At 37.2% G+C, this 20,603-nt stretch overlaps 1 protein-coding gene across 1 annotated transcript in view; it reads right to left on the bottom strand.

Moving 5' to 3' along the window:
• Positions 1–734: 734 nt before the first annotated feature.
• CD28 (CD28 molecule) overlaps positions 735–20,603 on the bottom strand; it is a 33,095-nt gene continuing 13,226 nt past the window's right edge. Inside the window, exons 2-4 of the mRNA XM_079130704.1 lie at positions 12,703–13,059; positions 10,570–10,694; positions 735–4,488 (exon numbers count right to left, since the gene is read on the bottom strand). Coding sequence (XP_078986830.1) covers positions 4,360–4,488; positions 10,570–10,694; positions 12,703–13,059 — 611 coding nt within the window. The 3' untranslated portion in view covers positions 735–4,359. The remainder of the gene's footprint in view (positions 4,489–10,569; positions 10,695–12,702; positions 13,060–20,603) is intronic.

Here is a 20,603-nt window from a genome sequence, read left to right as displayed (position 1 = left end):
AGTCAACACTCGGGACTGACGGACTCAAGGCTGAAGTTCATGTTTCTCATACAGCATTCCCATCACACAGAGAGCACAGGTGAGCCCAGTCTGACAGCTCAGAGAAGTAAACCATGGTCTGCTGAGAACTGTGATAGAAGCTAAGAGAACTAATCAGAAGTGTACCTTGCTTGAAATGAAACTAATATTAGAAAGTCTGGCTTTTAAAAAACAAGGCTAAAACAGAAACATAAAAGGATTTACCCACATCTCTTTTAAGCAGCAAGTTTTCTCCAGATTCATTACCAAAGTGAAGACTACCTGCCCTGAAGACAATATCAAAGAACAGATTTAAAAGCAGACACAACAGTCTGGCAATTGGATCACTGAACATATGGAATATAATGTCTATGTGGTCTCTCTCTCTTTTTTTTATTCTTTTTAAATATGCATGACAGTAGAGTGCATTTTGACATATTATACACACATGGAGTATAACTTCCCATTCGTGCAGTTGTACATAATGTGGAGTTACACAGGTCATGTATTCATATATGAGCATTGCAAAGTTATGTACGATTCATTCTACTGTCTTTCCTATCCCCCATTCCCCTTCCCTTCTCTTCATTATGTGATCTCTTTAAACTGGCATTCTCAGCCCCAAATAAGAGAGCTCACAATAAAAAAATTAAAGGAATGTCATTAATTATAAGATTATTACAATAAAAAATTAAAGGAATGTCATTAATTATGACTATTACAATAATAGCAGCAAATGATATTGTTATTCTTCATAATTACCAAAACTGCAAAAGCATTACTCCAACCCTGTTTTTAAACCATTCTTCTTTCATAGTAATAGTGAAAAATGAACTTCCCTGCGTAACATTTCTGCTTTGCTTCTGTTAAGAGTGAGTAAGAAAAATCTCAGGTATGATTCATCTTTAGTAAGCCTACTTTTCCAGTTAGAAAACAAAATTGTTTACTACCAAAGATCAAATCTTTCCATTTTTAAAAATTCATTTATATATGTGCCATGCCCTTCTCAAAGTTCTCCAGCTCTGTCATTCTCAAATATAATATGATAACTTGGATTAAAGAACTCTGTGCCAGGAAGCTGGCACAAATGCAGATGTAAATTCAATAGTTCTTCATTATCCATGTACTGTTGAGTTTGACCTTTTGATTTAAATATCAACCAGAATATAATATTTTTCATCTGGAATCATAATATTCTTACCCCTCCACCTCTCCACATTAACAAAAAACTTTTTAAAGACCTCTTTAAGTAGAAAAAAGTCAGGGAGACATGCCCAATATTTCATTACAATATAAAATATTCCAAGAGACAAGAAAATGATGGAAGTTAACCAATTTTATAGCAACTCATAAATTTGGGTTTAAATTTATGTTACAAGTTTCCTCCCTTCTTAGGTCCTTGTCCACTTTAATTTTTATAAATTCATCTATAAAAAAATAAATTATAACATTTATAAATTTGTAAAATTGGCAGTAATAACAAGAACTAACATTGTTTATCAGGCATGGTAAAAACGCCAATGACAATTAAGACAGTCATATTTGGTCAATTTGTGAAGATTATAATGTAGGAACAGAAATCTTTGATTATTGTGTCCACTTAAGAACTACAGTCTTAGATGAGCAATGCCTTGCCTAAGACCACCTAACTAGTAATGGGATTTGAACCAGGTCTATCTGCCTCTAAAACCGAGGCTCCTCTAACAACCAACCAAATGAAAGAGCCAAATAAATTGTAAAGGTGGCAGTAGAGACATTCTTCATAGTCCCAGACATATCCCAATTGACTCAACTGAAGCCAGAAAAATATCCATGGTCACTCCAGGGTCAAGCCTTGCAGAGTCTCTTGAAAACTTTGATGTTCTCTCAAAAGATATACTTCAAAATAATCTTCCAAGTCAATGTACCTCCAGGGTACACAGAGGCTGAGCCCACAGAGTTCTGCAGCTCTGAGCCCTGATACACACAACCCAGGAAAAGAGACCTCACCAGTGCTCTTTGTGCCTGAGGCATTCAGGAAAAAATTTCTAGCCAGTGTCAGCCACCTCCTTAGCACAAGGCAAGAACTGCTTCATTCTCTTTCATTCTTCCTTCTTCAAAAGAAACTTCTTGGAACTCTGTCCCCACACCTACTGAATGCTAACATCCCTTTTCACAGTATCATAACTTCTCTTGTGAATTCTCTGTCACCATTCCACTTCAGATATCCATGCAGATAATGAAGTGACCAACAATACAAAGCTGAAACCTACAGGGCTTGACTGGAAGGAGTCACTAAACAAATAATCCTTCATAGCATTCACATACTTTTGACATAAAGTGATCTTATTTCCTGACACATTCTTCTTGATGGGGAAATCAGTTATGCTATTTTATTCTTTTGAAATCAGGCTGTGAATGCTAATACTGAATTCCTATTAGAGCTCATGAGGAAGCAAAGTCTGAGTGTTGTTTTAAGGGAATTCCATTGGTCAAAATGATTAAAAATGGTCAGAGTTTGTCAAAGACAATGTCTACATCTTCCTACACTAAGAAGAAAACAGCATTAAATAGAAACTAAGTGGCTCGTGTCATGAGTGGGAGACAGTGTTTTAATGGTTTAAAAATATTGAAAGTTCCTCTACCCCTCCCCACTCTAACCTATACCCACCCTAAATACCCATTTTATTTTTAATATATATTTTTTATTTGTCCTTTTTAGATACACATGACAGTAGAGTGTATTTTGACATATTATACATACATGGAGTATAACTTATTCTCATTAGGATCCCATTGTTGCAGTTGTACATGATGTGGAGTTACACTGGTTGTGTATTTCATATTTTAACATAGGAAAATTATATTTTCATTCTCCTGTCTTTCCTATTTCCATCCCTTCTCACTGTTTATTCCTCTTTGTCTAATCCAATGAACTTCTCTTCCTCCATCCCTGCGCCTTTATTATGTGTTAGCATCCACATATCAGAGAGAATCCTCAGTCTTTGGTTTTTTGGGGATTGGCTTATTTCACTTAGCACGATAGCCTCCAGTTCCATTCATTTACCAGCAAATGCCATAATTCTATATGACTGAGTAATATTCCACTGTGTCTGTGTACCACATTTTCTTTATTCATTCATCTGTTGAAGAGTACCTAGGTTGCTTCCATAATTTGGCTTTTGTGAATTTAATTGCTATGAACACTAATGTGGCTGCGTCACTGTAGCATGCTGATTTTAAGTCCTTTGGGTATAAACCAAGGAGTGGGATAGCTGGGTCAAATGGTGTTTCCGTTCCAAGTTTTCTGAGGAATCCCCAAACTGCTTTATAGAGTGGTTACACCAATCTGCAGTCCCACCAGCAATGTATGAGTGAATCTTTCCCCCCACATTCTCGCCAACATTTATTGTTACTTGTATTCTGGATAATTGCCATTCTGACTGGAGCGAGATGGAATCTTAAGGTAGTTTTAATTTGCATTTCTCTAATTGCTAGAGATGTCGAATATTTTTTCATATATTTGTTGACCATTTGTACTTCTTCTTCTGTGAAGTGCCTGTTCAGTTCCTTCGCCCATTTGTTGATTAGGTTATTTGGTTTTTCGGTGTTAAGTTTTTTGAGCTCTTTGTATATCTTGGAGATTAATGCTCTGAGGTACAGGTGAGAAAGATTTCCTGAAGGCTCTTTTTCACATTCTTGATTGTTTCCTTTGCTGTGAAGAAGCCTTTTAGTTTAATTCCATCTCATTTATTGATTCTTGATTTTACTTCTTATGCTTTAGGAGTCTTGTTGAGGAAGTCAGTGCCTAAGCTGACATGATGGAGATTTGGGTCTACTTTTTCTTCTATTAGGCACAGTCTCTGGTTTAATGGCTAGGTCCTTGATCCACTTTGGGTTGAGTTTTGTGCAGGGCTAAACACCCATTTTAAAAGGGAATGTTTTCTAGCCTTTCTTCTCCATCTAAAACAGCGCTGGATATCACACTTTGCTTGACTGACAGGCACAAGTGAGTGAGAAGGGAACAGGACTTAGCCCAGCAGCCAGGAAGCAGAGTCCAAAACCTCACAGAATCCACTCACTTTTGTTTTCTACTCTAACTCCTCAATCAAGTCAATAAATACATGATAAATTTGAATTTGGGTCATGGCCCTGCAAGACTTAGCCTGCCAAAGGAAATTTCTTTAACTGAGTCTCAAAATGATCTTGGTATTTCATCCACAGTCTCAAGAAAAAGTGGTATTAGTGGCCCAACAGGGGCTCGAGGAAGCCGGCTGAAAATAAGTCGGTCCTTTCCTATCCAGAGCATTGATGTTGAGTGGGTGGAGTGCCAGCCGGCTGGCTTCTGGATAGGCGTCCTTGTCAGGGGCGGTAGGCTGCAAAGTCTCGTGCTGGGGCGTAGGGCTGGTAGTGTTTGCGGGTGGGCCCTGGCCTCCGGGGAGTCATGTTCATGTAGTCACTCTGAAGAAGCCTGGTTCTTTGACGCTTCATCTGCAGGAAAGAGAAGTGTTAATGTGGAAGGACATAGGAGAGATATCAGGGGAGGATTCTAGGATTCTTCAGACATCTATTGAGAGTATCAACTGTCAGACGATGCTAAACACAAGCATTTCTTGAGCACCTTGGTCCGACCTAATTACTAACTCCTTTTCTAAATTAATTTGAAAAATCTCAAACAAAGGAAACATTTTAGAGAAATGTCACTTTTAATGCTGTCATTGAAGTTTAACAGTGTATCTAAATAACCTACTCACTAGTGATATTAATTAATCTATCTCTGAATGGATTAAGCATTACCATTACATTAACCATTTGCTTAACAAGCCTTTTTTCCATAATTAACCAAAAAGGACTTTTCAGTTCCTCCAGAGTCTAAAATGGGCATAAATTCATAACAGTAAAGTTCAAATTAATGGAGATTTAGTTCTGGATAACTAATTACATTCCTGTTACCATATGTGCCTGTATTTCTATAAAGACAGTTGGGTTACCCATCTTTTCCCAGGCCTCAGCTTCTCAGGAGGAACTCCTAGCAGGGCTGAGGGAAAAGGAAGGATACTAAACCTGAAGCAACAGTTATACTCACCATGACCCTTAGCAAAGTTTTTGTCCTGGGGCTAGGAGCATCATTTCTATATCAATAAGATGAAAAAATATACAGTTCTGACCAAAGTCCCGTAGGAATTCTAAAATCAGAAAAACACCTGGATTTCTGGTTTCAAAATTCTCTATTATGGAAAAAAATACCTATTTCCTGGCACACAATCTGATGCATAAGTAGATACACTGGCCATGAATGAGAAGAAACCTGAATGAGCACATAAGTAAATGACTTCGGTCCTGGGCTCATTTCCATGCTCTCCTGCCTGACCCCTTCACAACTTCCTTGTTAAAGGGGTATGGAGCGCTAAAGAAAAATTTGAAAAATACTGCTCTCCACGTTACTGAATGAGACTAATGTGTTCAGTCCTTCTTCAACTCTCAGCACCATTCCACAGTCAGTCCTCTGAACCCCTGGGTTCTTCATCTATGGATTCAACCAACCACAGATGGAAAATATTTTTAAATAGCTTTTTTCTAGTCATTATTCCTTAAACCATACAACCACTTACAAAGCATTGACGCTGTTTTAAACATTATAAGTCTAGAGATGATTTAAAGTACACAGGAGGATGTGCATGTTATATGCAAATATCACTCTATTTTATATAAGAGATTTGAGCATCCATGGATTTTTGATATTTGAGGGTGTGCTGGAACCAATTCCATTTGGATACCAAAGATGACTGTACAGTTGATTGCTCTCTTCTTTTTGAAACACTTCCTCTTTGTCTTCTGGGACATCCTGGTTTTCGTTCTACTCTCTGGTCACTCCTTCTGTGCTTCTTTTGCAAGTTCATCCTTCACTAGCCATTCAATGTTAGAATTTCTCACTGCTTGATCCTTGGCCTTCTCTACTCACTCAATCCTCTCTCCCTAGGCAATCCCATCCACATTCAGCTTCAGTGAGCACCTATTCATCTGAATTTCTATCTCAGGACTAGACCTCAAGGGTCTACATTCAACCTGTTCAAAATGAAACTCAAGATCATCCCCCAAAGTCTGTTTCTCTCCCAGTGTTTCTTATATCAGTAAATGACAGTTGCCCAAGCTAGACCTCCTAGGCCTTATCCTTGACATCTTGAGTTCCCTTATCACCTGTCCCAGGAAACATTTGGAAAAGGGTGAAGATGTTTTTGGTTGTCACAATGCAAAGGAATCCTATTGGCATCTAGTGAGTAAATACTAGAGATGCACTAAACATCCTGTACAGGTCAGCCCAATAATGAATTATCTAGCCCAAAACAGCACTAGTGCCAAGACTGGAAAATCCTGTCCTGAACAGTCCAATCGTGAAAATAAATGGAATGAGAAGAAAGCAAAGGATATAAAATATATCACCAAAATAGAATGATTATTGTTAGACTGCTTGATGACTCCTTGCTCAAACCCAAAGAGGACGATGATTTGAGCCTAGTTGACCAGAAGTATGGCTTCCCATTCATAAATGTAAAGCAAGACAATAGGAGAAGTAGATTTGAAAAAAAAGATTATAAATTCAGCTCTGCATTTTATATTTGAAATGAAGGATGTGTTGTCTAACTGGATCTAAGAAGAGAGAAGAATATAATACATACATAATTGGGAGATTCATTCAAGGAGATACACATGAAAACCAAGCATCTGAATGATGTTGCTCTTCAATATTTCTTACTAGAACTCTCTTGGGCATAGGGCTACAGCAGGTCAGTGGTGAGACCAAGGAAATGTCAGCACCTAAATAAGTATAAAAGGTTGCTGCTTCTGATACCCAGGAACAATTTTTCATGCTTACTCCAATGCCTTTGCCAAACTCCCAAGTGACTGTTCTTATCTCTGGATGCTGAAACAAAACTAGACAATAGAGAGTCCCCAATGATAAAGATGTCTTCTGAGGCACTCCTGAGTTCACACAAAAATAATGAAAGATCTGCTGCATTCGGTTCCCATTCTCACCCTCAAACTATTACCAAATGGTAGATTCAGGTGTGTCATCCTTACTCAAAACACAACAGTGGGATGGAAATGATAGGTGCATGGCTGAGAATACTATCCAGAACCCACAGTGCCCATGGGCATCTAGCACATGCACAGAGTACCCACCCGATGTGTCTGTGCGTTTGTGACATCTATTCCACCCCTTCACCAATGGCTGTGAAAGGTGTGTGATTTCAGTTCCTCCATCTCTGCCTCCCCCTGTTTTCTGAGAGGAGCAGCAACACACAGAGCAAATACAAAGCCATCTACTCAAAGAATCAGTCTTCAGAGTTTACTGAATTTAAAGGTAGACATTATCTGTACACATGCTGTTCACATCCTCCACATTATGGTCCATAGTGGGAAAGACCATGTGTGTTTTTAAAAAAACCTTCTTTAGACTAGGAAAAGGAACAGGTTTACCAGCTCGGCTACATGGAGGGAGAATTGAATGAGAGTAGCAGGTGCTGGCCCATGGCAGCCTGACCAAGAGAAGCTTTTTATTTACTCAAATGTCAACATCAGGTCAAGAACAGAGATAGAAGCTACAGCTGCTCCCAGAAACCCACTCAGCCTAGAACTGCCTACAGTAGCACATCGAGGGCCCTCAGTAAGTTCCGGAAAACAGAGACTTTCACCAAGGTGAAAGGGACCAGCCAAAAATAGGGTCCCAGGAAATGAATAAATTCCCAGTGCCCTGATGGCCTCAACACCTAGCTCATCAAGATGCTTATTGTTTAAACAGCAGTAGAAAGAAAAGATGAGCTCCTGGTTAAAAAAAAAAAAAAAAATGCCATTTGTCTATTAAACAGAGGTACACTCCGTGATCAGAAAATCCAAGGACCTAGGTTTGAGATGCTAATAAAGGATTTCTTACTGGAAGATCTGATTTGACTACAAGAGGCCACAAGGAATGCCAAACACTGAGACTGTCCAACCCACGGGGAGCTTGTGACATAGAGTAAGACAAAGTATGTTTTCTCAAGACAAATAAGATGAACTTCACTATAAAGTAATTGTTCTGCCAAAGAAAAACCAAGAGCATCTATGCTATGTCTGAGTTGAAAGTGAGTTGCTTAAACTCATTGGAAAAACTTTTTAGTTTGAATCTATCCCATTCATTGATTCTTGCTTTTATTTCTTGCACTCTAGGGGTCTTGTTAAGGGAGTCTGGTCCTAAGCCAACGTGATGGAGCTTCAGGCCTACTTTTTTCTTTTATTTGGTGAAGGGTCTCAGGTCTAATTCCTAGATCATTGATCCATTTTGAGTTGAGTTTTGTACAGGGTGAAAGATAGGGATTTGATTTCATTTTACTGCATATGGATTTCCAGTTTTGCCAGCACCATTTGTTGAAGATGCTATCTTTTCTTCATTGTAAGTTTTTGGCACTTTTGTCTAATATGGAATAACTGTACTTATGTAGGTATGTCTCCATGTCTTCTATCCTGTACCATTGATCTACCTGTCCATTTTTAGTGCCAATACCATGCCGTTTTTGTTACTATTGCTTTATAGTAGAGTTTAAGGTCTGGTATTGTGATACCTCCTGCATTACTCTTCCTGCCCAGGATTGCTTTGGCTATTCTGGGTTTTTTGTTCTTCCAGATGAATTTCATGATTGCTTTTTCTGTTTCTATGAGAAATGTCATAGGTATTTTAATTGGAATTGCGTTAAATCTGTATAGCGCCTTTGGGAAGCTATTTTTGTTCTTTTTCCAGTCACTCAACAAATTAGTGCCTCATTTTAGTAACTGACATCCTAATGCATATTTACAATAAGTTATAAATGATGAGTAGTACCCTTTTGGCCACTAAAAGTTGAAGCAGTTCCCAAAATTAATAAATTACTTTGAGTTAGGTCAGCATGTCTTGGGAAGGCCTATCCTGGAGGGGTGCCCAAAAGGCCACTATACCTGGCCTTTAAGTTAGGAAGCTGAGATTCCCAATGAAAGGATTGGAAAGACAAAGAGCAGGCCTAAAAGTCAATGACCAGGAATTTAAAAAAATAAGAACAAAGAATCCTAAAAGTTCCAAAATCACTGGCAATCACCACAGAGAATCAAAACTGGAAGATACCTGGGATAAAGACCCCATGATCTAGAAAGATGAAAATACTTAACTAACATCAGAGGCAGAACATAGGCAATATTTTGCTATATTAAAACCCCCTCACCCCATTGGGATAGAGCAAGTTGCAAAAGGCAAGCCAGATCAATTTCCAAAATGATATCTAGTACAAAGAATCCCCAGGAACAAGCGGCAACTTTGTTCCTTGCCCTACAGAAGGTACAGATTAGGCCACAGGCAGTTCGACAAAGGTCCTTCTGCCCCCTAGGGTCTTCTGAACTGCAAGGAACACGTGGAGAGTAATTTATGGGCCAACTTTGACTACAGGCCAACAAAAGTTTTAAAGGCTGTACGACCCGATGAAGAAGAGCATAACTATGAATTCAGGACCATCCGCATACCAAGGAAAAGTAAATAGGATGACTCCAGGTGGCATGGCTTCTAGAAATCACAGACCATCTGTGGCTTAATTAAATAAATGGATTATGCCTCAGATATGAGTATCACATGTCAGGTAGGCTTATTTAAGTCCTTAATTTGACCTCTTAAAGGACGGTTCATTTATCCCAATGTCCAATAACCCAATAAGCATTCATCAAGCATTAATACCAGATGAACTGAGAATAACAAGAGAAATAGTCTTTTATCCTAGAGAGGCATACATTTCTCATTGAATAAATGGCTCAAATATACATCTAACTTCTAGAAAAACTTTCAAAGACCACACAAAATCAATACCTGATGTATTTGTAATAAGAAGAAGGTATCCCTTCTCAACAGTGGATTTGTTCATTAAAATGTGTTCAAACCTGGGCCAAAATTTCAACATTGAAAAAGGTGAAGAAAAATAGACCAAGTTTATCACCTTAGCATTTGCAAAAACTGATCAACTCCAATTCAGTGGTGAGAGCTCAAAAAATTCTAACTCCCATCGTAGTTTCATAATGACAGCACCATGCTTGGCCTCACACCATTCAACTGCTTCAGAGGAGACAAAAAAATATGACTCAGACAAACAGACCTAGTTTCTTCTAGGTTTGAATACACAATTTCAGTAGCCAAGTTTCTCATGATTTTTAAGCCTGAACATTTGCTTCAGTTGCCTAACTTTCTGACTTGTCTAGATTTTTGTACCTATATATGTTAAGATTGTTTTATGTGTCATAATTCAATTGCAAACTGGAAAGAAGAAAAGTAACAGTCTCTAATCCCCCCACCCTAATTTGCCCATTTAGCTTCTTATTCCACCTAACCATCTACTTAGTGCCTTCTGAAAAACAGAAGATAAAGTTGAACAGATGAAAAGAGAACCTATGAAAGCTTAGCAGGGAAAAGAAAATAATAATCACATGTTAAACAGAAAATAAACCACATAGGCAAAATTCTTAATATGTTCAGATTGCATGTGCAGTAGAAAAGTTCCATAAAAGCAGTGCAGCATCTCTTACCCAGAAATAAAAAAGGAGCATTGTTGATAGCAAGCTATAGGTACCCAGGACTCCACTAAGCACCACCAGTGCCCAAAAGGGCTTAGGAGACTCAGGAGATGGGACACCAGGACAGATATTTTTCTCTGAAAAATAGAATAGAGTGGATTAAATGATACAGGAATGGCAGTTGAATACATTTCCTTTTTTCTGAACATTAAAGAAGGATGTGAAAGAGTTTTTAAAAAATGCAAAATATCACAGTTTAGAATGTATAGACTTGCTCTTTGGGATTTATCCACCTCCCCACTGACCAGACTGGTCCATTTTCAAGACTGAAGTTGAAAATCACTACTACTTTAGGGTGGTATAAATGGTACAACTGCACTCACCCAATTTTGTTAAACTCACTGTGTGATTCAAAATGGTGCCTTCCAATGGCCTTAACCCAACTCCATCCCTTGCCTCCACCAGAAACCAGTTCATCTAGACCCTAAGCTATATTTTTGGAAAAAGTTAAATGGTATACTGATATACATGTTTTCAAACCTTAAGAAAGTTATCAATCTAATATGACAGAACTCTGAACTGGTAATCAGAAGATAAATGTCTAGCTACAACTCTAACAGCTTATGTAGTGATAAAAAAAAGTCACTTTATATCATTAGGTATCCAAAAATGGGAAGGAACATGTACAGCTCTATTCAAAGTTGGAGACAATAAGAATTGGAAAGAACACCAAAAACTAATCTATTAATTTTTATTCCTGGATGCACATTAGAATTGTTTGATAAAGTCTGAAAATACAACAATATCCAATGCCCCTTCCTCAGTCCATATCAATTACATCAGAAACTCAAATTTGGACCTTGTCATTATTTTGTTTGTTTGTTTCCCTAAACCTACTCATATTTATAATATGCAAATAGACTTGAAGATTACTGAGTCCAGGATCACTGGTGTCCTTTCCAGTTCTGCTAGAAATGATATACTATGTGCATATGTGTGTATAATATACATATATACATGAAATACTATCCTAAAGTAGTATATCATTTATAAAAGAAAAATATTTACTCTTTGCTTTCAAACTAGCTTATTTTCTTAAACTTTAACTTGATTCAACCAAACTATTCATCCTGGACATTTCAGAAATTAGAAATCTGAATGGAACTCAGCAAGTCAAATATTCTCACATTAATTGTCTCTATTTTGCTAAAATACAACTATTCTCCCAAACTAAGTTAATGGTTCCTTTCTTATTTAATATTTGATTTTTTTCCCGCACACCTTTGTTCTAGCATAGGAGAAAAAACATTTATTGGAATTATTCTAGTATTAAATATAAAACTGAGCATACATTTTCTAAATTATTGTTCTACAGAGGGAAAAGCTATGGATGATGTATCCACAAAGAGTACCAAAAAAAAAAAAAAAAATCTATCTGATCTCCCTCATTTTTATGTGTTGATACCAATGAACTGTATTTTTCCAAGTTTGGGGGGTTTTCGCTACCCAGTATTTGGAGAGAACATGATCTCAATATCAGATCAATATACTTATTTCCACTAATTCATGAATACTATTTAATAATATTGAGTTTCGGACCTTGAAAAATTTGGGCAACTTATCCAAAATGACAGAGTTGTTTAATAGCAAATTTTTATATCCTCTGGTTTCTAGTTCAGCATCTTTTATATGTTTTGGAAAATGGAAAGGTATTTAACAGAGGAAGACTATGGAGCACAAAGAGAATTAGTTTGAATTACAACCCACTCTTCCTGAGTTCTGATACCTTAGGCCCAGCTACTTCTTGGAGTTCACTTAGACTTATATTTTATCTTAATATAACATTTTTTTCTGCCATGACCCACTCAAATTGAGAATAATCTTAATGTTCACATGGGTTATAACTTTATCATTCACTCTTCCACTCCATGTCAGTGAGTAAAGATATTCAAAATATAACTTTGAATCTTTTTTAAGTAAAATAAAAACTAAAAAAAGGGAAAGAGAAGAAAAGAAAAAAGAAGACTTGTCTTTGCTAGATCACTCAGGGCTGCTCCAGTCTCGCCACTGATGGTGATCTCATTTTCAAGACTATAGCTGAAAATCATGACTGTACAGTGGTACAAGGATAGAGTTGCATCTTACCTTTCACATGGATAATGGTTCCATTGCTCTTCTCATTGTCTAAGTAAGGAGGAGGATACATAACCTCAATTTTGCAGAAATAAATATCTGTTTGGTTAACATACAAATTCCGGAGATAGAAAGTCACTGTTTCGTTGCCCAATTTCCCATCACAGTTGAACCCTGTATGTGAGTGAAACTGAAGTTGATGGGAGAAATTCCCATTCACAACACAGACTTCCACAGCACTATCCACACCCTTATAAAGGGATGCCCGGAACTCCTTTGAGAAGAGGTTGTAGGTGTACTTGCAGCTAAGGTTGACCTCATTGTTGTATACCACAATCATGGGAGACTGCTTCACCAAAATCTTGTTTTCTAGAGAGGGAAAAAAAATCATTTGCTTAGAACAGGAGTATAAGAATATTTTTCCCTGAAATCAAAGTATATTAATTAACCAAATAAACAGATCTCCTACAAAGGCTTTCTCTAGGTAGACGAAGATTCAGGAGCTATCAGAATGAGAATTATACCGCTAGAGTTTTAAAGTTTACATTTCGATAATGTTTTCATCCTCTGGTAAATGGGACATCAGAGCATGTTTTCACCTAGAAGGCAAAACTTGCCCTTCTGCTGGCATTGAGCACCACAGCTATGCACTCGGAATTTTTGAATCTGTATTGAGATACCTAAGATGTCAATCATGCATTGGGCTGATTTCCTGATTAAGAGATATTTTTGGAAGCAGCTTTAAAGCTTTGTGACACAGTTTCACAAATAGATGTATTTTTAAGTTGTGAGACAGGTTTTTGTGAAGGAATTTGAAAGTTTTGAGACATTTTTGTTTTTTAATTGGCCATTCCAAGAGTGAGATAAAAAGGTAAGAAAAAAAAAATGTAACCCCAAAGAGTTTTCTATAATTTCTCTTCCATAGCAAATTCAGAGACATCTCCTCAAGAAATTTGTATATGTGTGCCCTTAAATCATAGAGGATTACAAAAGTTCCATGAGAGTTCTCTCTCTGGTCATCTTCTACTTTCATGCTATTCAAACTAAAGATCAAAGAGTATGGAGACTATCTAATTCAATTTCTCACTTTAAAAGCAAAGAAACTTAAGCTATGTAATCAACTCCAGAGGAAAAGAGAACAGATTGATGTTGTTTCCCACATTAATATTTTATTCCCATTGCTGGTACATAGTAATATATTCCTTTTTTTAAAATGACTGCATGCGACCTAGAAACATTAGATGTTTTTTCTAAAATCACTGAGCAAATAAATGGTGAGCAAAACCAGAACTAAAAGCCAAGTCAGCCACACCACCTAAGAAACAGATGCTTAAATGTAAGCATTGAGGATCAATTTTGCAAAGACCCTACAAACTGTTTTTGAAGTAACAAATAGCTTTTCTTTGTCTTTGATTCTAATTTCTTCCTACACCAAAATATTTGTTGCTATTGTTTTAGGGGCATGCTAATAATTATCTACCTTATTTGCATTTTTAAAATGTTATTTGATAATCCAGCCAATACATGGGCAAAGAAACTGAACAGATACTTCACAGAAGAAGAAATATGATTGGTCAACAAATAAATGAAAAAAAACGTTCAACATCTCTAGCAATTAGAGAAATGCAAATTAAACTACACTGAGATTTCATCTTATTCTGTTTAGAATAGCAAGTATCAAAAATGTAAGTAATGATAAATATTGGTGAGGATATAGGGGAAAAGGTTCATTCATACATTGCTGGTGGGACTGCAAATTGGTGAACCACTATGGAAAGCAGTATGGCAATTCCTCAGAAAACTTGGAATGGAACCACCATTTGACCCAGCTATTCTATACCCAAAGGACTTAAAATCAGCATACTATAGGGATGCAGCTACATCAATATTTATAGTAGCTCAATTCACAATATCTAAACTATGGAACCAACCTAGGCGCCCTTCAACAGATGAATGGATAAAGAAAATGTGGTATATATACACAATGAAATATTACTCAGCCATATAGAAGACTGAAATTATGGCATTTGCTGGTAAATGGATGGAACTGGAGGCTATGGTGCTAAGTGAAATAAGCTGATCCCCAAACAAAGGCCAAAGGTCCTTTCTGTTATGTGGATACTAACACACAATAAGGTGGGGGGCGGTGTGGAATAGAAGTTCATTGGATTAGACAAAGAGGAATGAAGGTAAGTGAGGGGTGATGGAAATAGGAAAGACTGTAGAATAAATTGGACATAACTTTCCTATGCTCACATGTGAATGTACGACCAGTGTAGCTCTATATCTACCACATGAATAGGAAGTTATACTTCCATGTATGTATAATATGTCAAAATAAATTCTATTGTCATGTACAACTAAAAAGAACAAATAAAAAAGCATAAAAATGGTTATTTGAAGCAACACCCACTTATCCACCCTAAAGAATAGAATAGAATCAGAATCTGTTAAAAATGAATTTTACAATTTTAACTGGGTTTAGTTTCCTGTATTCGAGTATTCTGTTTTTGTTTTGGGTAGAAGGCTGTGTAGACCTAAATGCCTAATAACTTTTTGTCTCCTATATAGTTATCAATACCGCTATGCATAAAGAACTTTTAAAAGTAAACCTATGTCCAGGTCCCTCCACTCCAAGAAATTCTGATTTCATAGGATCTAGGCTGGAATGGGGGAATTGATTTTGGGCTTAGGGAGTATGGGTAACAACTTTATTGAGACATAATTCTTGTACCATAAGTTTCATCCTTTTGAGGTACACAGTTCAGTAGTTTCTTAGGATAGTCACAAAGATGTGTATAGATCACAGCTATGATTCCAGAATATTTTCATTATCCCCAAAAGAAACTTCATTAGCAATCATTCTGAATTCCTCCCTCCTTCCAGTTTCTGGCCACCACTAATCTACTCTGTTCCTATGTATTTGCATATTGAGTACATTTCATATCAATGAAATCATATAATATGTGGCCTTTATATCTTTTTTTTCACTTACATGCTTTCAAGGTTCACCCAGGTTGTAACATGTATCAGAACTTCATCAGTTTTTATAAATTTTTGTATATTTTGTTTTTGCTTGTGTGTGTGTGTGTGTGTGTGTGTGTGTGTGTGTGTTCACACACACACTTGGGATTGAATCCAGAGCCTCATGCATGCTAGACAAGCACTCTACCACTGAGCTTGACTTTTTGACAATTATGAATAACACTACTGTGGATATTTGTGTAGACATCTTTTATATGGACATGTTTTTAATTCTCTTAGACATACACCAAGAGTAGAATTGAGGGTCATATGACAAGTGTATACTTAACCTTTTGAGGACTTGCCAAACTGTTTTCCAAACAACTACACCATTTCACATTGCCACTGGCAGTACATATAGAGTCCAGCTTCTCCAAGTCCTTGCTGATGCTTCTTGTTGTTCCTCTTTTCTAGTGTAGTCATCCTAGTGTGTATGAAATGACACCTCATCATGGTTTGGTTTGCATTTCTCTCATGACTAATGATGTTGAGAATGTTTGCACATGCTCATTAGCCATTTGTTTAAATTCATACCATTTGCATATTTTAGTATTGGGTTTGTCTTTTTATTGCTGAATTATCAGAGTTCTTTTCTATTTTTGAAACAAATCCCTTATCAGATATTCTGTGATTTACATGTTTTTTCTCCCATTCTCTGTGTTGTCTTTGGTATTGTCTTGAAAGTCCCCCTTACCATTAATTCTAACATTCAGTTGGGACTGAAACCACTATGGCCAAACAGATTTTTCCAGCTGATGACCTACTAGAATCTCTGGGGAAATCTAAAAATCCTTGATTGTCAGGACAATTAAGTCAGAATCTCTGGGTATAAAACCATGGCATCAGCATTTTTAAAGTTTCTCAGGTGATTCTAAATTGCAGTCAAGTTTGAGAAGCAGTAGGCTAACAGATGGAAACTTACTTCTTATCCTCAAATTCATAGGCCTCCACAGACTTTTCCAACTTCATTTCCTCAAATCAAAACCCTCCCAATTAGCCAGATCCTTTAAGTCAACATCTTCAGAACACACTTTTGGACTTCCCTACTGTATCCACTAACTCCATGGAGGAGAGTACCATTTCCTTCTTAGGTCTCAAAATAATCACAGTATTGTTCCTATGCCATTTGGACATGTTTTCATCTTTTGAACACCTCTTGTTTCATGTTTCAATTTATTTAGCTTATTTGATCCGTGAGAATTTCCTGTAGGCCCTAGTTTCCAAGCCTCTTGACAGCAAGGACCATGTGTTATACTTCTTCACAGAACACTGTGAGACTAATAGGATCTCATTAAATAATTGTTGAGAGAGAGAGAGAGAGATGCTGATCTCACTCTATCATTTCTATCATTAGCGAGGTCTCACTACCATCTCATTAAATCCTTGTTGGAAACCAGTGTCTAAACATCTTCAGCTTCATTTACCATTTGTTCAACAAATACTCTTTAAGAGCATGGCTAAGTAAACGTGAGGAATCTTAAAAGTTCTTCCAGTCTTGATATGAAATCCAACTTATTTCTTTGTTTTTATTCATTTGGCTTTTTTTCTTTGTTTACCGAGAAGGAATCTTTGGGCCCATTCTGTCAGGATGGGCACAAAATGGCAGTGTGTTCCCTCCTTTTCAGAGAGGACAAATTGGGCATTTGTATTTCCGCTTACTAAACCCTCTGGAAACTTTCTGCAGCTAATTATTTGGATTCCGTTTTAATGGGTCTTCAAGATTCCTTCTGATCTCTCTTTGAGAGCAGATATAAAGGAAAAAATGAGAACAGGACTTCTTCAAGGGGATTAAAAGAAGAGGAGCTGTGGGCAAGGAAACTGAGTGAGGCTAGAGAGAAACCCCAGATGGTTACCTAGTTTGGCTTCCTCATTCCAACACCCAACAATGAGATGGAGAGCAGGAGGGAGGGGAAGAAAGAAGGGAAAATTCCAGCAAGCAGATTCCAGTTTGCTTAGTGTGTCTTGTCTAATTCAGAGTGTGACATCTTCCCAAGACACACACAGGAGATAAAAATTGATTCCCCCAAAATGAAATTCTTGGGTAACTCACAGTCTGAAGGGGAAGAAAGATATAAACCACTAGCTAATTTTAAAATAGTGGCATAATGGTCTGCAGTTTCTGAGGGCAAGTGGGGAACTGTGAAGGATCTCTGGAGAAGATGACCTCTGGCCTGAGATATGAAGGATGATGCACATATTGATTTGACAAAATTTTACCAGCTAAACCTGGATAAGATATGCCTTGTGTTGGGGGTTGGGATAAAGTAGAAGCGTGTGTGTTGAGGTTGAAGATGAGTTAGGGGACTGTGGGAAAGGTAGGACAAAGAGAAAAAGAGGGCAGTCTAGGCCAAGACCATAAGAAGGTGAGAATGCCATGGCAGATGTAGGGAATTACATCTGGATCGTGGGTTATAAAAGACAAGATTGGCAAAGTGACTATAGTTCACCACGTTAGAGAACTTGGCCCTCTTCTGCAGTAATGGGAACTTACTGAAGGTTTTAAGCAGAGAAGTGGATGCACACAACTTTTCATTTTATATAGATCACTTTAGCAAAGATGGGGCAGATAAACTTGGAGGATACAAGAGTGAAACTATGGAGTCCAGTTAGGATACAGTTGTAGTCTAGGCAGGAGGTAAAATGGACGATATTTTAATAGGGTTTGAAAGAAGTGGATGAAGTTAAGAAATAATTACAGGTTAACATGTGCAAAACTTGACGTTGACATAAGTGAGGTAAGAGAAAAGGAATTTCAAATGACTTCCTTAGACCACACAGACCAACCAATAGCAACTATTTTCCTTCTGCCTATCTTCTTCGTTCATCTCTTCTTCATTATGTCATCAGAATAGATGGTCAGAAAGTGAGGTGAAATTTGGACATCAAAGATATATTTAAAAAAATTTCTCCAGCTTCAGGGATCATTGCAAGGAAAATGTAAACTAATTCAGAGGTTACTAGGAGCACAGTTGATTCTCTGAAGCTTATGCCAGTGTTTGCTGTTTCTCAGAAGGGAAAAGCAGCAATTTTTATCTCCTCAAACTATTTTCCTTCACAATGCATAATGGGGTGACGTAACTGGAAGATAGCTTTTTCTTCTGTCCATCTTGGGGCCTCCAATTCAAACTTAAGCATTGTTGAGATTGACCGATTTCTCCTGAGCCTGTTGGACCTCAGCACAAGAAGTCTAGAACTTTCTCAGACAGGAGAAATTCAAGACTCCTATAGTAAAGCTGGCCATTACACATTCAATATCGTCTTGATTGACTGAATATCCAGCAGCTGAGTGAGGAAAAGGAAAATACTTAATTTTGTGATGCTTTCTGCTAAGATTTTTTTAAGGAAAATATTTGAAAACTATTGGTTATAAGGCCATTTGATGAGGAGACATCCAATTTATTTGTCAATATTTACTTTCCTCTCTCTTCTGTGTCAACACAGATCATTTTTAAATTAGTCAACTATACATAGGTACAAACTTGAAATAACTACACAAGTTTCATGCTGTGCTAATCTGTAGCTAATAGCATCCTAACTTAGAGTTCAGGTTAAGTCTTGGCTGATAAACCTCTTGTTTTTCACTATTTATATACTTTTAGTACTTGGTCCCATTTGGGTGCATATCAATAATTTAGAAAAGACTGAGAAACTCTCATAGGACCTCAAAATCTATATCTGTTTTGGAGGATGCTGAATGAAAGAAATTAGTTTTTGGTGAAAACCAGTTACTTTATGTAATATTGAACATACGTGATCATTATGAATTCCAGTAGATACTATAACTCTGATTCCTCTCACTTTCTCCTAAAATGGAGTACGTGTGAAAATTTATACCCCTCACTCTATGGGAGTGGAATATAAAAACACAGATAAACCAAAGCAACTGATAACCAGAGCAACTGATATTTGACTAGGATATATATTTCGGTTCTCTGAGTCTCTGGGAGTCCACAGTACTTCAAATAATTCAAGGACATACTATAAAATTTAAGGACATATCTAGGCTCAGAAGAAACTAGAAAATAAATAGCTTCCCCATACTACCTTCTGTTTGATTCCTCTCTACTTTCTGGATCATGATAGCAATGAAAAACATCCCTCTTAGCATACTTTGGTATTAGAAAAATCAGCCCTTTTCTTAGGCAAGGTCCATTTGGGTCAAATCTACTATGTCAAAAGAGAAATATTGTCAACTTATCAATTATATTTTCTTCTGACATCAAAATGTTGACTTGTCTGACATTTCCGTAACTGAATTGACAAGTTGTTTTGATGATGAATTAATGCTTTGCTTTTCAAAGCCTTTCCAGCAGCTTACCCAACTAAAGGTGTGGAGACAGGAAGCAGTAACCTCAAACCTCTTTCCCTCACAGCTCCTGCATGACAACAGGCAACATAAAGATGAAGATCGGAGGTGAGAAGGTACTTATCTGCTGCTTATGAACAAGGCAGTGAGAACTAAAAGATTTCTCATAGATAATCTGTGGATCTTGTGACATAGACAACTTCTGGAAGGTTGAAAGTTGCTTGCGCTTCCATGAGAACAGAGTAGGGGTTGCGCAGGGGACTTGGTTATCAAAAAAAAATGAAAACCTTTGCCTATTGTAAGTGGGTCAATTACTATATTTAGTAATCAGGTCAACTCTGCACAGGTGGAATGGATAACCACCTCTAAGGTGTGGCTCCTAGCATCAAAGAGCCCCCACCCTAAAAGGACGCTCCTTGTCAGTTCAATTAATGCTTGCATTTCCAAAGAAGATGAAGCCGAAAATACAATGTGAGAAACACATTGGCTTTAATGAGTAACTATGGCCTACATTCGTGGGGCTATAAAATGCTTTCTCTTATTTTATCTCATCTGCAGTCCATATGAACTCGTGAAGCAAATA

Source organism: Sciurus vulgaris, assembly GCF_902686455.1.
Source record: "Sciurus vulgaris genome assembly, chromosome: 3".
NCBI classification, from domain to species: domain Eukaryota; kingdom Metazoa; phylum Chordata; class Mammalia; order Rodentia; family Sciuridae; genus Sciurus; species Sciurus vulgaris.
The sequence above is the reverse complement of the archived record's forward strand: the minus strand, read 5'-3'. Positions and strand labels throughout refer to the sequence as shown.